The sequence below is a fragment of the Macaca fascicularis genome, chromosome 10 (genome assembly GCF_037993035.2).
Source record: "Macaca fascicularis isolate 582-1 chromosome 10, T2T-MFA8v1.1".
Lineage (NCBI taxonomy): Eukaryota > Metazoa > Chordata > Mammalia > Primates > Cercopithecidae > Macaca > Macaca fascicularis.
The window spans coordinates 14,288,355-14,311,917 of record NC_088384.1 but is presented as its reverse complement, the minus strand read 5'-3'; the positions used below and the strand labels follow the sequence as shown (position 1 = coordinate 14,311,917).

The window sequence follows — 23,563 nt, the reverse complement described above, 5'->3', positions numbered from 1 at the left end:
TCCCTCATTAAGAGTACAGCAGAAATCAAATGGCCTCATGCCTACCTCATGGCCCTCTTGTGAGGTGTCACTGGAAGCTCTGCGTGTGAGCACAGTGCGGACACACAGTGGGTGACTTGTCCCTCAGTGAAGTCCTCCAGGTAAGAGCCGTGGACCACGTATCTCTGTACACCCCACTCCACCCCCGCTTAGCAACCTCTGTCCGGCTGGCACAGGGACAGCTCAGGGACAGACTGAGGGGAGTCGATGAGCAGCTGTCAATGGGGACTCAGTGGGGAGACTTCCACTCTCAGGTCCTAAAGTCAGAAAGTTCCTTAGACCGAAAGGAGCTGGGAAAGCAGGGGCCATGGACCGGAAATGGGAGCTGCAGGAACTGAAATATACAGAAGCAAAACAGGAGGCAAGAGCAGCTCTGGCCACGAGGCAACAAAGCAGAACGAAGAAGAGGTTCGTACAAGGCAGAACAAAAATGGAGATGAAGAACCAAGATGGCCCAGAAGCCTCACTGCAGTGGGCAGAGTGAAGCGCAGCGTTCCCCTCTAGTGCTATGTGATGGGTGGACTGTGCCCCCTGGAATGGTGTTTACAGCAGAGACCGAGCCACTCGAGGCTCCACTGTCTCCTAGGGTTACTTCCCGCATTGAACCCTCACCTGAAGCATATCAAAGGACCTTTCTAATAAACAGCTAAAGGACAGCCACATCCCGGCAGCTCCCCAGAGACAGAGGTGCTGTCTCCTTCAGGCTTTTCCACTGCAGGCCCCAGCCAGGGCTGGTGCCTCACATGGCACCTAGAAGAAGACTTGTGAGTTGACCCTCAGAGCAAGAAACTAGGAAAAGCAATGGGGCCATGCAATGCTGCTGAGCAGCAGAAGAGAGAAAAAAAATATGTTTTTTACTTAGCTGGAAAGGGTAAAAGGAAGATACCCCAAATGTAAAGTGACTTTCTGAGCCCCGCTCCTCCCTACCCCTTCTCCTGCCTTCCATGAGTAGCCGGTTCCATCCCGCCTTCCTCCCACTCCCAGGAGAAGTTCCTGCCAGCCCCACCCAACTCCTGAGCCCAAGTGATGCCATCTCCCCGTCCACCTCCCCAGTCCCCACGGGGTCATTCCCTCCTCTATGAGCAGCCTTCCAAGCCCACCCTGCTCCTGCCCAGACACAAAACAGCAAAACCACTTCCTCTTCCTTTTCCTCCATTTATAGCCTTTTCCTCCAAGCAGTGGGTTCATCCCACACCATCTGACTTCTATCCCCAGGCCCCATTAACCCGGAGCCCAGGCCTCCCCCTAGTATTTGCCAGGCCAGGGCATGAGTACAAAGGGAAGCCCAAATCCTGTGTGTCTAAATACTGAAAAGTTCTCCATTCAGCTAACAAACTGTTAGAATATCCGCCTGCCTTGACAAATGTACCTTCACGATGACCTCTAACAGGTTTGAATTTCAAATTCCTGACCTCCCTGAATGTGGTGGCCTATGGAAAGTCAAGTCCCATTCCCTGGCCCATAGGACACCCTCTTCTCACCCACAGCACTATCTCACAACTTAAAGGATCTCACGGGCATGCATAGCGACCACGACCCCACGCATTCAAGCTCTGCCTATAACTCCCACACACAGCTGCTCCTTGGTCATCTCTCATGCCTAAGAGTGCCCACATGGGTGGCACGGTCCACCCTGGGAAGGACAGGCCTTGGAAACATGCCCAGGGCCCCACTGGACAGTCAATCCTGGCATCCCAGGTGCTTGGAGCATGGTCAAATGGAAAGTGTCTGGGAATGCCCGTGGGCCCTGCAGGCTCATCAGCCTGTGGGGAAGAGCAGGAGGCTAAGGGAGAGTCAGAGCAGACCCTTCTCACATACATGCCCTGTGGCAGGGACCCCCTTGACCCTGGTCCCGCCTGCCTCCTCCTCCTCCCGTCTCTGGGTTATAATAGAAATAACTGGCAAATATGACCTCCTCTTCCCTGGTCATGCTTCCTATGACCACAGGAAGGCTCTCCCCACTTCCAACCCTTATTTTTGAGGCTCACTCTTCTCATCTTTAAAGGAAGGATTTGGAGCAGGTATCTCAGCAGGAACCAGAATTTTAGCAACAAGACAGGGGATGCAGGGGTTGACAGGGCCGCCACAGGCCCCGGGATTATTGTACGGCTGGCGTCTCTCGACACTCCACTAGCCTAAAGTTGGGATGTTTGGCCATGCCCGATCTGGGACTCAGGTCTTTGGGCCCTGATCTCTAGGGGGAACAGGCAAAGTTTGGGAGTAAAGTGGGTTGGAACTCCTTCCAGCTCTTCTGGGTATTCTGTGCTTGCTTGGGGCAATTACTGTCTCTGAGTCTTTCCCCCAAAGTGTTGAGCAGGGGTGAAGCCCCTACTTCACGGAGCTGCTGAAGAAATGAACACACCCTGGTCCACGCCCCGGATGTGAGGCATCAGCCCAACCCTGCCAAATCCTCTTAAAGCTGCAGGACAGATGTTTGGGTTCTGCAGATCAGATGCTCTTCTGAGAGCCTTGGAAGGAGGCAGTGAGGCAGAGAGATGCTTCAACCGCCATCATCCCCGCCCTAGGATGAGAGTCCACAGCCCATTGCTAGCACCCAAGGGGGTACCCATGCAGCTGCTATGATCCCGGCACCGGCAGCCCAGGGCCCCTCAAGGGACCGTTTCGTTCCCTTAGCAGCCCCATTAAGCAGAAACAGGCGGCAGCTTCCTTGGTGGGCCAGTCCCGCGCAGTTACTTTACAAGTCAGTCCAAAAAGGCCACCCTCGAGTCTGGTCTGCAGCCCTCCTGACAATTCCATCCACCTCTTGGTTTCCTCTTGTGAATTTTTTTCCTGCTTAAATTAGTTACAGAGAATTCTGTTCTCTGCAATAGACCCCGGACTGAGGTTTATATATTCACAGCCATGGTGCTTACTATACGGGGACTGGGCCATACAATTTGTTTGAAAAGTGAGAAGAGAGAGGGGTAGATGGGTGAGTTTTCTCCCCTGGACCATTGCAGATTCTGGGAGCTATGGAAATCAAGGGATGCGAGAGTTGCTGGAGGAGTTTCACCCCACTGGGAACTCCTTTACATGTGACCTTGCTTAGTTTGACAAGGACCGGGAGGACGGAAGATGCACTGTCTGAGATGCAGGTGAGGGCAGTTTTAGAGGAGGCCGCGAGAGAGGGGGGTTTTGGGGTGGGGACTGGGTAGGAATGGGTGTTGTGGTGGGCTTGGTGCTAAGGAGAAGGGAGAGCTGACAGCAGGCTGGGGCCCTAGGCCTAGGGAAAGAGAAGGGGCTGCCAGCGTATGCTGGAGAGGCAGCCCAGGCCTCAACTGGAGGTTGGGCCCTAGGAGTCAAGTCATGAAACCCTCCAGGCAGGAGTGGTGGGGAAAACAGAAAAGCCCTAGCTTCCTGACATGTCCCCACATGCCTGAGGGAGGGGGCAATGGCTGAGCTCCCACCATGGCAAGGCCAAGAGCAGCCTGGACAACAAGGAGCAGCGGGAGGCCAGCACCGTCACCTCCAATGCACACCTGGCATCAGGTCTCCTTCCTTGCAGACAAAGGGCCTTGGGAAGGTGGCTCATGGGGCCAAGCAGTTCCCCATGTGGGAGTCCTCAGATGCAGAGACCAGGAAGCTGCAGATGGGACCTGTAATCCAGGGGAACTGGGGTAAAGTGAGACCAAGATCAGAACTCAGAATTGGATTCCCCAGCCCCACAGCCTGGGAAGAATGTGAAGAAAACACCTGAGCCAGCAGGGATCACCTAAGTCTCCCTTGGCCAAGGAGCAGACAGTAAAGGCTTTCCTGGAAAAAGGGGCTTGCAGACCCCAACCTCACGACACCAACAGGATGGAAGCCTCGGGGAGGCCAGGGTGATGGCGGCAGCAGGGAAGGAGCGCCTGGGATTCAAGGCCAGGCACAGGGCCACGGGGCAACCTCAGGGATGAGGGGCTCCGGAAAAAGCACAAGGGCTGCCAGGAAAGAGCTGGGGGTGCAGAGCAAGACAGACTGGCCTGGCCACAGCCCCACTGGGACAGCTGCACTGGGCCTGTGTGAGGGCACTCAGAGGGGCCAGGGGCCTGGTGGGGCCCAGGCAGGAAAACGGTGAGGGGCCAAGCCCTGGGTCATCCCAGAGGGTCCCCACAGTTCAGCCAACTCCCATGGATGCAGAAAGGGAGCAGGAAAGCCCCATGGACCACGAGAGCCAGCAGGACACAGCTCCTGTAGACATAGGCCAGGGATGAGTGCCACACTGTGACACCAGTCACAGGGAATAGCTCAGAACGAGGGAGTTCATTTAAAGCAAGCCATAACAAGCCAGGCCGAATCCAGGGGCCTTCCTGGAGGAGGGGTTGGTAGCAGTTGGAGAACAGGAGTTCTGAGAAAAGGGCAGGTGGGCTCTGCCTCTGGGAAGCAAGGAGGCTCGGGCTGGGCAGTGGGCTCCAGGCTGCCTCCGAACAGAGGCTTGGGCCGTTAGGCCTGAGGTCACTGGATGCTGGCCTGAGTGCTTCAGCCTGACCAGAGAGACAAGGCATCTCCTAAATCTGAGAAGGAGCAGGAGCGCTTCCTGGCTGTGAACAAAATGAACAGCAGATGGTGGGAGGGCACCAGAGGAGCGGGTGGGACAGGGGTCCAGGACAGGCTGCCCAGGTTGAGCCCAGAGGAGGACCAGTGGGTCCCACAGAGACCCTGGACCCACCAATGACAGCAGCAGGAGGAGGCCAGCCTCTGAGATGCTGGGCCTGGGGCTGAGTGCCTGGGGCCCTGCCTTCAGAGACTAAAGGAGACCCTGAGAACCAGTGAGACCCAGTGATCCCCTAAACCCTGCAGCCAGCCACAAGGGCTTCTTTTAGGCCCACCTCTGGAAGGAAAACATTTATAGTTGTTAAGGCAGGGGGAACTTGAGGGAGGGGAATATTCAGCTAAACAACTAAAGAGAAAAGGAAGTTCCTGGCCCAGCAGCTACAAGGGTCACCAGAGTCACCTTGGAACTGTCAACTCCTTCAAACCAAGCCCCAGCAGAGCCCAGGGAGCTGTGCTGAGGACACCTAGCTTCCTTGGAGCCCTGCTACGGGGAAGAACATTAAAGAAGCTGGAGAAGGAAGCCTGCCCGGGCTGGAGAGGGCTGGGTGGTCAGTGAAGTCTGAGTTACAGATATCTTGGAAAAATAGAAGGAAGAAAAAGGAGGAAGAACTTATATACCAGCAGTTGAGCCCTTGGGCGAGGCTTGGGAAGAGCACCCCACTTAGAAGGCATGACACAGAACGTGTCAAAGTGGGGTGCCCCTGGCAACAATGGTCTTGTCTACAGCACCCAGACCCTTGTCCCACCTGAAATATCCAGTTCCTGGGGCCCAGCCGACAGAGCAGCTTTAACCCAACATTGTCCACAAGGTACAGCCACACTTCGAGACATTCGTCCAACAGATGGAGGAACTTCCCTTCACCCCAGGAAAAATTACACGTTTATGCCATAACGTCACCTTTTTGTCGTCTACATTTTGTGTCACGATATCTGAGCCTGCGCAGTGTTTCAGATATTCGCCAATGTCCTTGAGCACTTACAAATAAATAATGCTTATTTGTAAGGCATTAATTCAGAATTGGGGTTTTAAGTGATGGCTCATATGTTAAGATGCAAGCACGGGTGAAAATGTATGGGCTCACAGCGTTTGCTCGGTTTTCAAATGATTGAAGCGTGCAGAAAGGGAAGCAGATATGCCACACTTATGAAGTGGGGGGTAGCTAAGGACATTTCCCTAATTGTCTTTGTAAACAGGACCAAAATTAGCCCAAAGCCCCAAAACACGTGTGTTAAATGTGCTCCGTTTAGAAACAGAATCACTTCTGAGTTGAAATGAAAAGGCAAGGGTGTTTGCGTTTGTAACATGAAGGAATAAAAGTGACTTTCTAAGCCTGAGTAAGAACTGTTTGGCCGGATCTCCACCCACTGGAGCAAAGCCATCCCGGAGGACACTTCCACCCTCCCAGGGGCCACAGGGTTCCCCCCGCCCAAGGCCGGCGGAGGCAGCCGAGGGGAAGGGCCTGGACTTGGACTCCCGAGGTTCGTGGACCACTTTGATCACCTCTTAAGTTTCCTGAGGAGTAGAATGAGTCCTTCAACAGAAGCAGCTCCTGCTGATGAAGAGAACGGGGACCCAGTGCGACAGGCAGGCAGCTGAGCAGGGGTTCCTGGAGCCCAGGGTTGGGTCTGGGGACCATAAGGCAGCCCTGGCTGAGGGGCCTGAGGGGACAGAGCCTGTCAGGGTCCAGGGCCTACCCCTCTGTGCTTCCCACAAATGTGTACCGCTGTCCTCCTCCTCCTCCCTTGGTGCAGGCTCACACTGAAACCTCCCTCACGAAGGAGGCCTGGGGCTGGCAGGAAGCAGAGCAAAGGAGGGACCCTGGCTGGCTGTGGCCCCCTTGGGACGGCTGCACTGAGCCTGTGTGAGGGCACTTGGAAGGGACAGGCATCCAGCTGGGGCTCAGGCGGTAGAAGGTGAGCAGCCTCAGGCTCTGGGCCATCCCAGAGGGTACCCAGAGTACAACCAACTCTTAATGGAGATAGCCGGGGGGTGGCGGCGGCAGGACAGACTTGTGGGCCGCCAGAGCCACTAGGACACAGCTCCTGCAGACCTAGGGCTGGGCTGAAGGCCACAGGGTGACATCAGGGAATAGCTCAGACCCACAGAGTTTAGAATACCCCATAGCAATCCAGGGTGAATCCAGGCCTTCCTGGAGGAGAGTTTTGTCGCAATTGGAGAAGAAGAGTCTGAGAAAAGGGTAGGTGGGCTCTGCCTCTAGGAAGCAAGGAGGCTGGGGCTGGGAGGTGGGCCCCAGGCTGGCCCCGAACAGAGGCTTGGGCGGTTCAGCCTACAGTCACTGGACGCTGACCTGAGTGCCTCAGCCTGACCAGAGACACAAGGCATCTCCTAAATCTGAGAAGGAGCAGAAACCCCGAAGGACCAGAGAGGATCGCTTCCCAGCCGTGGAGAATGGCAGCAGATGGTGGGAGGCCACCAGAGGAGGGGTGGGCCAGGGGCCCAAGACAGGCTGCCCAGGCCAGGCGTGGAGGAGGACCAGTGGGGTCCTACAGAGACACTGGACCCACCAGAGACAGGGGCAGAAAGAGGCTGACCTCAGAGACTGTGGTCACTGACTGGGGGCTTTTCTCCTGGGAAGCAGCTGAAGTCTAGGAATGTCCCCACATGGCCCTGCCTCCCTGTACAGGGCTCTGAATCCCGGGGTGTGGGAGGCCAGGGCAGCAGAAAATTGAGTGAGAGTACACAACAGAGGGACGTCTAGGCTTTTGGGAAGGGAGGTCATCAGGCTCCCCACCCATCAGACGCTATAGCGTCTGGGTGCACAGTGACCCTGGACTTGAGTTTCCCGCTGGCCCCCTCTCTCTGGCAGACCCCCTTCTTTTTCCTTGACCGCAGGCAGTTACCCCCGCCGTCCACTAAGGCTTAGCCCCATGAGTGGGGCTTCCAGTGGGAAGGGAAATGGGGAAAAGGGCACCGAGGGTCATGGCGGTGCAACGTGGGAGGAATACAGCATAGACCGTGGCCCCGTAGCTTTAAATAAGAAATTTATTGCAAATATAGAAATTGATTCTCTCCATACAGGAATCTCCGAGTTGAGGAAAACAATTTCGTGCCATTCAGTTTTAAAACAGGAAATTGAGGGGAGGGAGAGAGGCAGATATAGGGAAGAGAAAATAAAGTTAACCCCCACCCCCAAAAGAAGAAAAGGAGAGGGTTCAAGGCCCTCAGAGGAAGTAAAGGTTTGTCACACAGCAAGGGTTCACAGGTTCAGAGCCCAGGGCCTGAGCCCAGCTCTGCAGGACCCAAACCAGGTGCCCAACCACAGCCAACTTGGGGACTGGCGGCTCCGGACGGAGGGAGGGAGGGAGGGAGGGAAGGAGGGAAGGAAGTGCGGCCACCACTGCAGGAACTCCAAGCCCCTGTCCTAGCCCTGTGCTGGAGTGTGGAGTGGCAGAGGGGCAGGAGGAAGGAGGACCAGACCATCCTGCCTGCCCTACAGGACCCCCTTCCTCTCCCTCCTGCTCGGCAGGACTGCCTGACCTTTAGTGAGGGCTGAGGCTGCCTCTGGAGGCAAGCAGTATGGACCCTGGTTTTGTGTTAAGAGGTGGGAGGACCCAGGGTCCGGCGGGAGTGTGTCGGGATGGAATCTGAGCGTGAGTTAGAGGAGGTCCCCTCTCCTGGGGCTCAGCCACCTCCGGAGCAGCCACCTCGTCAGAGAGGAGAGATGGCAATGGGGTCGGGCAAGGCTGCCCCAACCTTCACACTGGCTTCCACGGGCAAAGTAAACCCCTCAGGGCTGAGCTTCCCCAGGCTCCCCAGTGGCTTGCCCCACCCATCCACATTCATGGAAAGGGGGCTCTGCTGGGCCAGGAATGGGCAGGGGCAGAGTAGTAGGGGACAGAGGCGGGGCTTGGGGGGCAGGCAGCCACTACAACCCCACTCCCTCCAGTCTCGTGTTCACACCCACCCACCCACCCTTCTGGCTCCTCTTGTCATTCAGAGCTTGACTCCCTGTCCCCCCATCCCACAAGGGATGCTCCCTGCCCAGCTTTGCCCCTCCCCACCCCATCACCCATTTTAATTTTCTGCAAAAGGCACCAGTCACTAGAGAGCATTGTGTCTATCCCTTCCCTGCACTTAGGCCCCTTATAAGCCGGGACCTGTCACTGTTGTCCCTCATTCCTGATGCCATCCCAGCCTTAGCACTGTCGCTACCTCGTTTCTTGACTCTAGCTTTCCTTTCCTCTCCTTTCCTTCTCTGCACTTCTTTTCCCCTCTCTGTTCAATTTCCAGGAGGGGGTGGGGCAGGCGACCAACTTCCAGTTGAGAACATGGATGACTCTCAGCCAGCCTGACACTCCCCACTGCTGCTGCCTTGCCCCAGCTGCCTCCCGAAGGCGATCCAGGCCTGGCCTTCCCAAGTGGGTCTTTTTACTCCCACCCTCCTCACTCCCCTGACAGCCCTTTTCCCAGACCTACCCAGACACCGGCTCCCCAGCCTGGACGCAGGCTGCCCCCACAGGCCTCCTGCACTGCCCCAGGAAGGGAGCCCAGGTGAGGAATCTTTGGTGGGCAGAGAGAGACTCCTCCTGCCGTGGGGAGAAGCAAGGCCGGGACCTGTGACGAGGTTTCCCCACCAACCAGGCTTCCCTGCCTTCCTTCCAGACCTCTGTGTTTTGCTTCTGGAAGGCCATAAGCTCCAACGGAGGGTTAGCTGCACCTGCTGTGCCCTCCAGGAAGGAGCAGATCCATCGTGCTACTTCCCAGAAACAGCTTCAGAGGAGATTCTCCAACAGAGGCAGGCAAGCCCAGGTGTGACCTCGTTCGGGCCCAAGGCAGGAGGCTTCCGTCCAGGGCGCAGCACCCACATGTCCTCCAGCCAGCTTGGCCCCTTGCTCCACCGAGCCCTCATCTCCCCTCCCTCCCTGTGGCCCCCCTGTCCTCCTCTCCTGGTGTCTGCCCTGCTGGCCTGCCCCAGACCACAGCCCAGCTCCACCATGCTCATCACCATCACAAACCCAGACCTTGCATGGCAGCGTTTTGTGAATACTTCCTGCCTGCCTGGGAAAAACTCGTCCTGAGCAGGATGCGGGACACAGATGCAGGCCAGCCTTGGGGTGGGCTCTGGCCTGGCCGGGAGGCCAGAGACCCGAGTTTAGACCCTGCTCGGCCTCACAAAGAACCACGTGAACTGGGTCTTCAAGGCCAGTGCCCCCGGTGGATGGTCAGAGTCCTGCTCTTTAGAAGGGCCCCTGTCCCCGCAGTCAGAGAGTCTGAGGTTTTGATAGATATCTTCCCGCAGGAAGGATGGGGAAATGGTAAGCCCGGGCCCCCAACTCCTGCTGCCGGGAACCCTCCCTGGGGCCCACCCCAGGCATGCTCCTTCTTCCCACGGGTTCCTTTCTCAAAGCCCCCAGCCTCTGCATGAAGCCCCCCAAGAAGCCTCAAGCTCCTGGCCTCCTATACTCAGCAGTGTGACTGATCCTCCACCCCAGCTGGCCAGCCAAGTCACCAGGCCCCTGTCTGGGAGCCCTGACTTCCTCATCTGCAAAACGGGAACAAGCGGGACTGACAGACAGTCCCTTCCACCGGGACACAAGCCCTTGAGGAGGCTTCCCTGGGGCTGCCCTCCCTGGCATGGAGGAGGGGAAGGAACTAGGGACAAGGGAGGTGGCAGTGGAGAGAGGGAGGGAGGAAGGGAGGTGGCACTTGGGCCCAATGCTCGAAACACAGGAGGTGGGTGTGGGGCAGGGCTGTGTCTTGGTGGCACCTGTTTTGGGTCTGTTTTTGCAGAGCTGACCCCTCCCTGGGTTTCAAGAGCTGCTCGTCAGATCACAACAGACGGAATGTGGGAAAGGAGGGCATCAGAGAGGGGGCGGGGGAGTCTGGACAAACTGGCACATACACGACAGATGTTTGCTCAGAAAAATACAGTAAAATCGTCATGCAAATATAACAGGGAGTCTGCTTCCTCACACCCCTGGCTTCTCTGCCTGCTTGCTTTTCTCAGTTGTGCCGACTGGGTGTGAGGAGGGGTTGGGGGGCAGGTTTTGGGGGCCGGGGGAGGGAGGTCTGCTCCGCGCATCCATGCCGCCCCCTCCCCTCCTCGCCCCGGGAGAACAGTCTTTTCTTTGCAAACGTCACTCTCAAAGTGAGCCCTGGGCTTTGTTCACCCAAAGTTGGTGTGAGAGAGGTGCTCAGCTGAGCCCAAGCCTCCTAGCCCTCTGCTGTCCTCCCCCACCCCCTGCCCCCAGCAGGAAGGTCATTGGGGTCCCCTAGGGGATGGCACTAGCTTTCCTGGTCAGAGCCCCTCCCCACCAACAGTGCCGGTCTTGGTGCCACTCCAGTGCCTACCCTCACCCCTCAGTCACACTCCCCAAATCTCAGGAAACCCATGTGGGCCACAGGCCCAAGACTGGAGGTCTCCGGCAGGGCCGTGGGGAGAGCCAAGGCCCCCCCATGCTGAGGTGGGTGGGAGCCAAGGGACACGTTGCTAGGCAGGCAAAGCTGCTAGTACAAGCGTTCCCACACCCCACTGGCCCAGCTCCCACCCAGAGGTGAAGGATGATGGACTTCAGCCCATCAGCATCCTGACTGGTCAAGACCCCAGTATCAGGACCCCAGATTTGCCTCCCAAAAGAGCTGGCCCCAGGAGCTGCTGCCAGGCTGGGCCTCCCTCACCACCCTCACCACCCTCTGCCACCGCCTACACGGACAGAGAACGCCAGAGCCCAACGGTCACTCTGGGCACCAACTGCCAGGCACAGGGTTACCATGGTGACAGAGGCCGCCTGGGAGGGGGCAGGGCGCCACGAACCCAACCTGCTCCCCGCCCCTCTCGGGTGGGGGCCTCACTGTTTGTGCTTTGTTTGATGTTGGGTGGGGGGTCAGAAAAAGGGGAGTGGCCATTGCCATGGAAACATGGGAGCCCCTCTGGCCAGGGGGCCAGGCCTGGATGAGCAGCCCAGAGTGGGTGGGTAAGAAAGCCCTCCTTCCCCGGGTGGGCAGCTGAGACAGGAGCCGAGATCCCACGATGGGGTCGGGCAGGTGGGGACGCAGGCCATGGGGACAGGCAGGAAGTCCCCCATGACAGCTCCTCCCTGCAGCCCCCCAGGCATCACAGTGCACCGCTGCCCCTCTGCAGTGGGCAGGGGTCTCGGAGGACCAGAGAAGCTGAGGCCGGGGACCTGCACCTGAGATGTCCTGGTAGCTGGCCTGCCCGCCACACGCCCTACTCTTCCCAGGCCACGTGGAAGACACTTGAAGTGGGCTGGTGGAATGTCGCCCTGCCTCGGCTCCTTTCCCGTCAACGGGACCCTCTCCCTTCTCCTGGGCGCTGGCGTAGGGGGCAAAAGCCCCCCAGGATTCTGAATCACAGCTGCACGCTCTGGGGGCACTGTCATGTGGCTTTCTAGGAAGAAAAAGCACTGCCTGATTCTCAAGTCCCTCAGCCCCAAGGGGAGAACTTCAGAAAGGGATGTAGGGTGGGTGGAAGGCGGGAAGGGGTCCACAAGGGAGCTGCAGGGGGTCTGGGACAGGACTGGGCTGGGAAGTTGGGGGACTTGAGGCTAAGCTGCTGTGTGACCCTGGGGTTGTCAACTCCCTTCTCTGGGCCTCAGTTTTCCCCTCTCTAAAGTGGAAGGAGACATTGCCCATTGTCTGTCTAATGCTAAATCTGCAGGTGACTTGACCCCCAGCTTGGGAGGGGACCCTCTCCCTACCCCAGAGGGGCTTCAGTCCCTCTCTACCCGAGCCTTCTTGGTCCCCACACCTGTTTCTAGCCCCAGACCCCCAGACCCCACGCCCTCTCTTGGCTTCCTTCCTCCCCACGCCGGCCCCCGGCCCTGCACACCCCAGCAGAGTCCCTGGGCAGCACAGTAGACGACTGGTTTCGGTATCAGTTTGTAAACTTTAAGGAAAATGTGTCTCTGTTTTCCTGTCCGTTATTGTCGGATGTTGGTTTGTTCACAGTCGGGTGGTGGTCAGGTGTGTGTGTGCGTGCGTGCGTGCGGGTCTGCATGTGCGTCCTCTCCTGGGCCTCGGCCCCCGAGTCTGCTCCCCGCCCTGGCCGCCTGGACCCTTCCCCCAAAGGGCCCCCAGCCCTCTGGCTCCGACCTCACCAGGGAGGAAGGGGGGTCACAGCTTCTGCTGGGCCGAGACCCCCTTCCAGTAATCGAGGATGTCATGCAGATCCTCATCCTTGGCAAACTGGACCTTCTTGCGCAGGGCGTGACCAGCGGCCATGTACACCTCCTCCCGGTGGTGCTTCTTGTAGGGCCGGAAGCGCTCCCAGATCTTGTGCGTGCTCTCGGATGAGTACTCAGGGCTGGAGGAGTACCCTGAGTAGTAGTGTCTGGGGGAGAGCTGTGAGTAGGCGGAGTCACGCTTGGAGCGGGTCAGCGGCTTGAGGAAGGACACGCGCTGGCTCAGGCTGTCGGCGCCCTCCTCGTAGTACAGGGCGGGAAAGCTGTGCCGGTGTTCACTGCAATGGTAGGCTGGCTTCACCTCCAGGTGGTGGATGCCACCGCCCCCGCCGCTGCCCCCACCACTGCCCGCCGGCACCAGTGGGAGCCGGTCCAGCGGGCTGTTGAGGGGGCTGCCCTTCTCGATGTACTTGGAGTCGCCCTTGGCCAGCCCTGTGGCGGCCGGATGGTCGGGCACGTCCAGGCTAAAGACCTTGGCGCTCTTGATGGAACCACTGGACGACACGCTGCAGGTCTTGCGGGTCACGGCCGCGTCGGCGCTCAGCTGGCGCTGTAGTGGGTGGTGGGAACTCTCCTTGTAGGGAGGTGAAAGGAAGCTGGGCCGCTCCAGGGCCCCGGGGGCAGTGGCTGAGGAGGCGGCAGCAGCTGCAGGGAGGGACTGGCACTCGAAGGCCAGCTCGGGGTCCCCACTGCCACTGCCGCCTCCCAGAAAAGAGGCCGAGTCCAGTTTGAGGGCATCGATGCAGTTGTTAATGATCTGGTTGACCTTGTCCACCTCCTTGGCAATGGTGGAGATCTCTGCAGCAGAGCCCTGGCCATTCTCGAGGTCCGGGAGGTCATCCTCGGGCCGAGCCAGACCATCCCCACCGGCGCCTGTGCGCACCTCGATATAGTTGCCTTTGGTGGCCACCTTGGGCGTGTCCAGCCCAGCCTCCAACCCCTTGGCGGCGGGCAGCTTCTCCCCGATCATGGAAGGGATGGAGGCCATGCGAGACACAGGCAGCACGGGAGGCTCGCCCAGCTTCTGGGCGGCATGCACAATGGAGCCAGCATCCACATCAGCTCCATAGCGCATCTCCAGGATGGTCTTCTTGACATTGACGGACTTCTGCTTCTCCTCCTGCATGCGCCGCTTGCGCAGGCAGTAGTACACGGCTCCCAGCACGATAACCATGCCGAAGAGGCAGCCCAGGATGGTCATGATGTAGTGGGTCGTGGTGGAGGTGCTGGGCGCCAAGTCTCCGGGGACGGGGTCCCGCGTGGTGAAGGTCAGGCAGGTGTGGTTGAAGCGGCGGCTGTTGCGCAGCGAGGTCACGCAGAAGGTGTACTCCGTGTGCGCCCGCAGTTTGTCCAGCGTCACGATCTCCTTCTTGTTCTTCAGGGTCATGACGTCGGAGAAGTAGCTGTTGTTGTACTGCACCAGGACGTACATCTTGCTGTAGGGGTGTGGGATGATGACCACCAGGGTGGCCGAGGTGAACGTGACGTGGTGCAGCTTGATGGCGGGCCCTGCCGACGCATCCGTGGTGGACGAGGCTGGTGGCTCCACCGAAAGGATCTCATCGGGGTTGAAGCCCGAGTTCTCGTCCGGCTCCCTCTGGGCGTCAGTGGAGTAGGGCGTGGGGTGGCTCACGGGCCGGGCGGGCAGTGAGCCGTTCCGGCACTTGGCCTGGAGTACGGTGATGGCGTTGAGGCTGTGGTAGGGCCGGGGTACCAGCAGCGGGTAGCCGGCAAACTCCCGCGGCGACTCGCACTGCAGGCGGTCGTAGTTCTTGGTGACGTTGTTGAAGACCACGAGCCAGGCCAGGAAGCCGAAGAGATCGCACTCACAGTTGAAGGGGTTGCCGGCCAGCTCACACACCATCAGGCTGGCGAGGCTGGCAAAGGTGGCGCCGTCCAGGCGGCTGAGGCGGTTGGAGGACAGGTCGATGCTGATGAGGCTCGGGCACTCGGAGAAGGCGGTGGGCGTCACCACCTCGATGAGGTTGTGCTGGACAAAGAGGAACTGCAGGCGGCTCATGCCGCGCAGCATGCCCTCCGTCAGGTTGCTAAGCTTGTTGTAGCCCAGCTGCAGGACCTGTAGGCTCGACTGGCCCAGGAAGGCACCGTCCTCGATGTAGGAGATCTCGTTCTTGGTGAGGTTGAGGTCGGTGAGGTTCCCAAAGCGGTTAAGTGAGGAGTAGAGCACGGCTTTGAGCTTGTTCTCGTTGAGCCGCAGGTCATGCACGGTGCTGTTGATGTGCTGCGGGATGGTCTCGTAGGGCGGCTGGTTCTGGCTGCAGATGGCCAGCCACACGTAGCCCTTGTCGCCCTCAATGAGCCAGCAGTCGGCACTCACGGCACCCGGCCGGCACACGCACAGCAGCGCCGCCGCCCACAGCCCCAGGCGCAGCATGGCGCTGGCCTTGGAGTGAGGGGCCGGGGCAAGGCAGGGGGTGCCTAGCGGCCAGAGACTGGGGCTGGCAGTACAGTCCTCCCTGGGGCCGCCACCATCTTGGGGGCAACCCCCAGCACGGGGGCCCCAGGCAAGGTGGGTACAGCTAGTGCCAACTGCTGGGGGCCTTCTAGGGTGCTACAGCAGGCACTAGGCCTGGCTGGGGCTGGGGGCCCCACGGCAGGGTTGCTCCTTGTCTCCTGCTAGGAAGGTGCAAGAGTTCTCAGGGCTTGACTTCCTCTCCCTCCTCCTCCTCCTCCTCCTCCTCCTCCTCCTCGTCTTCCTCCTTGGCTTCCGGGCTCAGAACTTCAGACGATTCCCACAGGAAGCTGGAGAGTGCCGCACTGAGCAGGGAGTGAGAGAGATGGGGGCAGGAAGGAAGAGACCCATCTGCACCTGGTTCCTGAAAGGCAGCATCGAGAATGGGTGACAGATCAGTGTGAGGGCTCAGAGCAGCCCTGTCAAGCTCCAGCGCAGGCCCCCCGGCCCTTCTCCACACCCCGTCCCAGGGCCTCTGTGCCAGCAAGCACTCCGGGGTCTCTGTTACATCAAAGAAGCGGGGTTGGTGGGCGGCAAGAGGCAGGAGGGGGCCCAGGGGCTGGGATGGAGGGAGACAGAAGAATAGTGGGAGTAGGGGCAGAGTCTGAGGACCATGGGCACAGAAGGGACACCGGAGAGAAACAGGTGGGCACAGGTGCAGACACACACCCCCCAGCACCCTGGAGACCACGCTCATCCCCCCACCTGCACAGAGACCCACATGCCCCCACATGAGCCAGACCTCCATGGCATGCACACACAGACAGCTACACACACACACGAGCACACCTACAATCTGCACACGACAAGCAGGCGCATACACACATGTCCACGTACCCAAGCGGGTACCCCTGAATCCAGATAAAGAATTAAGAAGCCCAGCAAAATGCCTCCTTTCCTCCAGGCCCAAAGATAAATAATTCATTTGTTGTGTAACTGCTCTTGTTCCAAAAATAATTCCCTTGTCTCAGCTTCCATGGGGGAGGGGGAGTAGAACATCGCAGCTGTGGGGCCCCCCAAGCAGGGGGACGCAGAAGCCAGGGTCTCCCACAGTGGGAGGGCATGGGGAGAGCTCACCGCACAGGCAGAGCAGAGACAAGGGAAAGAAAGGCAAGCCTCTGGGAGGCCAGAGGTGCCCCAGTATCATCTCCCCAAAGTGCCTTCCCTGGCACACCTTGATCCTTGGGAGGGGGCCAGCCTTCTGGAATAGCATGGCTGAGGCCCAGCTCCCCTTCCATGGCTGGAGAGTCAGAAGCCCAGAGAGGGACAGAGATTTGCCCCAACTAACACAGCACAGCCTGGACCAGGATCAAGGTTCCCAAGGCACTGAGCCCAAGCCAGAAGTCAGGAGGCCTGGAGCCCCACATCTACTCAGCCCAGTCAGCTAGGTAAACCACAACATCTTCTGAGTCTATTTCCACAGCTACAAAGTCGGTCCCTTTCCGGCCCATTTGATGGGGGAGAAGAAGCAGGGGACTCACGCTGCCCATTTCCAAGATGCAGAAGGGCAGGGAGGCACCACGGGGGTCACAGCAGCAGACCATCTGCATCAACCCTCACTTTCCAAGTGGGGAAACTGAGCCACAGACTCAGGGGAGATTTGGCCAGGTTGCCCAGCAAGCTGGACACAGCCCCTTGGACAGACCCCAGCCCCAGCCCCTACCCTGTGCTCTCAACTATGGAAACAGCCCAGCAGGGGCCAGGGATGTGAAGATTAGGTCTGAGAAATCCACGTTTGGACACAGAAAGTCAGAGACTTTTCACAAGAGCCACCTCTGCCTCTCTCTCCTCCTCCTCCTGGGAAAGTCCAGGAAAGAGCACTTAAAACAATTTTTAAACCTTTGCCATTAAAGCAAAACCAATTTACAGCACTGAGCCCCAGAGGGCTGGAACAGAGGAAAGGGAAATGGGTGCGGAGGCAGGGTTAATCCCACAGGAAGTCCGAGGTGGGGATGGTGAGAGGTGAACAGGGAGTCCACATGGTCCGCTGGACTAAAGGCTGACGCTACGTCAGAGGCTGTGATGATCTGGACCTCTGAGGCCAGCTTCACACCTCCCCAGTCGCTACAGAACCAGCTTGGGGGTGCCACAAGGCAGCCAGGCAGCAAGGGGTGCCCAGGCAGCAGACAGCAGCTCCGTCCTTGGCTGTGCTATGCAAAGGTCTCAGGGCTGCAGAGACCTTGGCCCCCGTCCAGCATGGCCACCGGATCCTAGGGCACCCCAGGCCAGTTCTATTCCTCTCTGAGCCTCAGTTTCCCCTCCCACAGGTAGCAAGGTTGTACTGGAATTGCTTGCCACTTCAGAGATCCACGAGCCGGCCTGTCAGAGGACCCTCGTCTGCTCCAATGCAGTCCCTCCTCCTCATCGGGGAATGTCTGGAGACCGCATTTGTATGCAGGTGCACACGCAGGTGGCTCAGAGTGCTGATGCTGGGGTGTGCTGACGTGTACAAGTCAAGGATGTGCGGGCAGGCGCGTGTGCACACGTCCCGTGCATCCGCTGCGGGGGTACGTGCTTGTGTGTGGAGGGGCGGGAAGGTATGCGTGTCGGGGACGACCCAGGGAATGCAAGCACCCATCTATGTTATAGTTGGCATGTTTAAGTACATGTGTGTTCTGTGTGTTCTACACGTGTGTGCCTACGTGCAACTCCAGCCCCTCTCTTCACATCTGAGTTGCTCAAACCAGCATCCCCACAGCCAGACCCAGGGTATTGGGCAAAGTCAAGCCGTCTGGAGCCCTGGGAAAGCCCAGGCCCTGCCGAAGGATGGGAGGACGCTGAGCATGGAGGGGCGTGAGAGAAGACGCCCAGGTGGGAGGGGAGCTAGCCCCCCCACTAGCTCTTCCCAAACAGTCCAGGGTGGGCAGAGGCCCTCCGTGCCCCAACCCCAGCCACTCGGAGCTCTGCCCACCTGAGCCTCAAGGTGACCTGTCTGTGGCCCTCGCTCCTCTTCCTCCTGGTCTCCAGGATGGCTTGGGCTGGAACCAGCTGCCACCCACCCCCGTGACTCAGATGGAGCTGGGAGGAGGCTCCCATCGCCCTGTCCCAGGTGCATCAGCTGCCCGGTCCCCATCCCGGGCTGCCTGCCTGCCTGCCACCCGTGGAGACCTGACGCAGCCACGGAAGGAACAGAGAGGCCGAGGCAGAGAAGGCGCTGACAGCAGCACTTGGCCCCTGGCCCAGCTGCTCACACACTCAAGGTGTGGAGGGTGGGGACGCCAGCCTGTCCTCTCAGGTCTGAGGCTGAGGGTCCAGTGGTCACATGGCCAAAGTCATGCCCTTCCCCTCCTCCCATGAGGGTGGTCCTCCCACACACACAGCAGGGGGGACACGGCAGCACCCCACGTACCCAGGTGGTGAGAGACGGGAAGAAGGGGGGCGCTGCAGGGAGGAGGCAAGCACTGAGAATGGTGTAAAAGCAAAAATATTAAGACAGCTGAGCAGAGACAGACAGAGGAGGAGAGAAAAGGAGAAAGCGCGTCTGAGACAGAGGCACCGATGGTAGTGAGCTATCTAGATGATGGATGGGGGGGGCGGGGGACATGGGCACCTGCTTCCCTTCCCCGGCCCAGAGGCCAGGGAGACAATTGACACCTGGTCTGGCTGAACCACCGGAATGCAGCCTGTGACCAGCCCAGAGGGAAGGGGGAGCGGCGGAAGCAGCTGTGGGGCGCAGAGTCCTCTTCTGCCCAGAGCCTTGGTGGCACAGCCCAGGAGGGGTGCAGCCATGCAGGCAAGCAGGCATTGAGGGGTGGCGTGTTCCAGCAAAGAGCAGTCCGCCCTGGCCTGACTGGACCCTTCCCCTAGAGCATTTCCCCATTCAGGTCCCAAGTGCCCCAGCAGCAGCTGTCTTTAAGGGGCGCTCTCTCCTTCCACCACAGAAGAAACAGCTGCACAGCCAGGGTGCATGCCGTTATCGGGGGCTCCTGGTCTGCAGGTTGCATGCTGTATGACATCCCCTCTCATGGGGACATTCGTGGGCAGAAAGGAGAGTCAGTGAGACCCCACAGCCCTTGCTGCTCTGAGGGCAGAGCTGGTGGTGCAGGGGTCTCAGTTCAGAGCTGGGCAGGACCGCAGACCCCAGAGTCACTCTAGGCAAATGCCTCCCCTCTCCAGGTAGTCAGCTGCCCAGTGATCCCGCTGGGTTTGTGCCCTTTCCGCCCGGGTGCTCCAAGGTCCCAGGCCCCTCTCTGGACTCAGAACTGAGAAGACAAGGGAGTCCTGGATCAGCCCCACCCCTGCCGCCCTCAGAGGGCAAGCCTGGCACAGTGCCTGGCCTCTGTGAATGACAGCCGCTGTTGTTAACGGGGGTTTTATCATTATTTCTTCACAACCCTCATCACCCAAGATCAGGGTTCCCCTGGACTCAAGCTCGCTGAACCTCGGGGTCACGTCCTCTCGGCCCCCTACTATAGGCTGACTCCCAAGCTTCCCTGTCAGAGGAGCGTCTGGACCCCCGACCCGGGGACAGCCCCCACTGCACTGTGGTGTGTGGGAGGGGCTGAGGGGGTTGGGCTAACTCCTCAGGGTGGATGAGAGGGTGGACAGAGCGAGGCCAGCTGGGGATGCAGTCAGCGGAGGTCAGCAGGGAAGATGAAGGTCCCATCAGCTGTGAGACCCTGGGTGAGCGGCAGGCCCTCTCCGAGCCTCAGTTTCTCCCCATGTGGCAAGGTGAGTACCACCCGGCTCCCAGAGTTCCCCCGAAATCCCAAGACATGACAGACACACACACGCTCAGTCCAGGGCAGGAGGCCCCACAAACGCACCACCCCAGGCTCCCACTTGTGTGGCCACACTCTTGCAGGGACACCCGTCAGCTCCAGGAGCAGGTGGGGAAAGCTCGGTCTGGCCTCCCAGGAGCAGGGACGTGAGGCTCGGCCAGGGAAATCTCATTTGCAGCAGCTTATAAGCCCTGGCACGGGCTCTTCCCTGAGCCAGGCTGGCCAAGGCTCCCGGAGGTGTCATTGTCACCGTCCGTGTCAATGCCATTACTGAGGATTAGGAGGATGGAGGACTTCTGGGGCCCAGCCAGATCTCTCAGGCAGGCAGCCGCCTCACCCCTCACTGCTGGAACCCTAGCACCAGGCCAGGAACTCCGCCCTCAGGGACAAAGTCTGCCACCCCCTGGGGAAGAGACTCAAGGCGGGGGTCTGAACACTGGTCTTGTCACCGCCTGGAGCTCCCTGGGCCTCAGTTCCTCGTCTGTAAAGTGGGAGGATTATACCTTCGCCATGGAATGACCGTTCGGTAAGTTAACTGTTTGGATTTCCAGCGCAATGAGCCCTTGCTTCAGGGCATGGATGGTGCGAGGAAGGGTCCTGGGATCGAATGCTGAGCTGTGTGACATCAGGCACATTCCCTAACTCCTCTGGGCTTCAGTCTCCTGGCCTCTAAGATAGTCATATACCCTTTGTCCAATGCTCCTTTGTGTCTTGACATTTGACGTTCCTTGAATCTGATATCAACCCCACACAGCTGGCGCTGTCAGCCTCATCGTACAGATGAGGAGACGAAGGCTCTCTCCTCCCTGGCTTCCCTCCAAAGAGCTGGGACCATGGCAGGGGCGGGACATACACTGGACCAGTCTACTGGGTTTTCTGCCCCTGTCAGAGGAAAGGTGCATGGGGGAGATGTCCACAAGCCTCGAGAGACTTCGATGTTTCCATCAATCAGGAAGTACTGATTCCAGGCCAGCTGCGCTCCTCAAACCCCTAGGCACACTCCCACCCCAGGACCTTTGCTCTTCTCTCTGCCTGGAATGTTCTTCCCCCAGAATCCCCATAATCCACTTCACTGAGATCTCTGCTCAATCGCTCCCTACCCCTGACCCCTGCCTTCTCTGGCCCCCCAGTCTGAGATAACTCACTCTTCACCCAACCCAGGCTTCAGTCCCCTGACAGCAGCCAGCACCACCTGATGTCACTTAGTTCATCATTGCCCTGCCTTGCCCCATCCCCAGAAGAGCAAAGCAGGATTTGACCTTGTTCCCTGCTGTAACCCCCATGTCTAGAACAGGGTCAGACATACAGCAGGTTCTCGGGACGTGCTGTGTGGAATGAGAGCTCCAGGCTAGGGATGCGAGGGAGATCCTGGAGCCCCTGACTTCACTGAGTCAGAATCTTCAATATCAGAGGGAGAAGCCTCCCTGTGATGGGGCACAAAATGTACCGAGCCTTCCTTTTGGCCTCACCACCCTCCTTATGCCTCCCATTTTATAGGCAAGGAACTGAGACTCAGAGAGGTGCAGTGATGCGCCCAAGACCACACAGCCAAGAACCCAGGCCAGCCTGAGCTCGTGGAAGCAGCAGACAAGGCTCCTCCCTGGGAGATGTCCCGTCACCTGCCGACCTCCAGTGACAGGGCTGTCAGCACCCACCTGAAGCTACTGGTTCTCCTTTTTTTTTTTCCCTTTGCTCACTGCAGCCTCCACCTCCCGGGTTCAAGTGATTCTCCTGTCTCAGCCTCCCAAGTAGCTGGGACTACAGGCACGCGCGATCACATCCAGCTAATTTTTGTATTTTTAGTAAAGATGGGGTTTCACCATGTTGGCCAGGATGGTTTCCATCTCTTGACCTTGTGATCTGCCCGCCTCGGCCTCCCAAAGTGCTGGGACTACAGGCATGAGCCACCGTGCCCGGCTTTTTTTTTTTTTTTTTTTTTTTTTTTTTTTCAGACAGAGTCTAGCTAGCCGTCACCCAGGCTGGCATGCAGTGGCACAGTCTCAGCTCACTGCAACCTCTGCCTCTCAGGCTCAAGCAATTCTCGTGTCTCAGCCTCCCGAGTAGCTGGGACCATAGGCTCACGCCACCACGCCCAGCTAATTGTTTTGTATTTTTGGCAGAGATGGGGCTTTACCATGTTGCCCAGGCTGGTCTTGAACTCCTGAGCTCAAGTGATCCACCCACCTACACCTACTAAGGTGCTGGGATTACACCCAGCCATCGCACCCGGCCCTGATTCCCTTCTTGAACAGCTACGATTGCTAGAAAATTCTTCTATTACAAAGCCAAGTCTGGCTCCTTGTGCTTCTGTTCATGGCTGCCACCTTACTCTCTGGAGCCACTAGGGACAAGGCCAGTACCCCATAAAGACCCTTCTGACATCTGCTGGTCTGTTATCGCTCTGTTTATACAAGCTAAACAGCACCGCGTCCTCTACCTGCTCTTCTACACTATGGTGTCAAGTCCCTCTTGCCCTTGGGTACAGCTGCCCCGGTCATGCTTACTGTCAAGGTCCCTCTTACAATGTGTTGCCTGGAACCAAGCACCAGTGCCAATGCGTTCGGAGCAGGATCAGCTCCAGAGGCCTCCACCTCCCTCGGCTGGGCTCCCTGCTTCTGTTCATGCAGTGACAGTAAGGAGGGACCAGCGTCATGTCCTCACCTTGTCCTAGATGTCAACCAAACCCCCAGGCCCCTTCACACACACGGCCAGGCAGCCCTGGTGCCCTCTCAAGGTCCTCGGGCAGCTCTGGGCAGTATCTGTTTAGGTCTCTTCCAAGGTGCTGGGTGTTCATCCACCCCCATTCAATCATGTCTTGTTAGTCTCAGCCCTGCACACCAGCTGCTCTGGGTCCCGGGGGAGCTGGCTCCTGCCCCTCACTGCCTTGGCACCTGCTCCGGGCTCTGTGTCATCCTGCACTGGGTGAGCAGGCCATGACTGCATCTGTGTCACAGGGAAACAGGGACCAGGCCCGGGCGAGAGGCCCTGCCTGCAGTTTAGCCCTGGGCTGGGTGAGGCATGCGGCCCAAGCAGCCGCACACTGCCCATGTTTCTTACACGTTCCACGTATATTCCCTGAACACCTACTATGCGTCTGGTCCTGGGGCAGACAGATTTGCCTCCCCTTCACTAAGCTGCCTTCTTACTCAAAAGAGCTTAACAAAAACGACACAGCACCAGCAGCTGACAGCCAAGGCGTCAGGGGCTCTGCAAGGCCTTGGTGCTTGGGACGCGCATCTCCAGGTGTAACCTCATCCAAAGAAGGGGCTTGGGGCTGGGCCGCTGGGCCCAGTGTGACCTCGGGCAAGTCAGCACCTCACTTCCCTGGGCCTCAGTTTCCTCATCTGTTTGGAGGAAAACCACAGTACACGCATGTCTCTGGTTTGCTGAGCCACCCCAAAGCCCTGTCACCTGCCCACCGTGTCACCACCCATGGCTCACCTGGTCCCCGTGCTTCCCCTGCTCACAGGGTGCCACAGTCATCTTTAGTACCTACTCCGTGTCCAAGCCTTGGTGGAAGGAGAGAGGCAGGGGGTGAAGGGTTTTACCAAAGGGCTTGGCCTTGGCAAACCACCCCATGGCCCGACAGAAGAGGCCTGAGCCTGGTTCTGGGGGCAGCTGTAACCGCACGGCC

At 58.8% G+C, this 23,563-nt stretch overlaps 1 protein-coding gene across 9 annotated transcripts in view; it reads right to left on the bottom strand.

The window, feature by feature from the left end:
* Nucleotides 1-8,788: 8,788 nt before the first annotated feature.
* The window catches only part of ELFN2 (extracellular leucine rich repeat and fibronectin type III domain containing 2), a 59,725-nt gene continuing 44,950 nt past the window's right edge, over nt 8,789-23,563 (bottom strand). For all 9 annotated transcript variants that reach the window (XM_065522167.2, XM_015457230.4, XM_005567363.5 and 6 more), the window contains one exon: nt 8,789-15,572. In XM_065522167.2, coding sequence (XP_065378239.1) covers nt 12,668-15,130 — 2,463 coding nt within the window. In that variant the 5' untranslated portion in view covers nt 15,131-15,572 and the 3' untranslated portion in view covers nt 8,789-12,667. The remainder of the gene's footprint in view (nt 15,573-23,563) is intronic.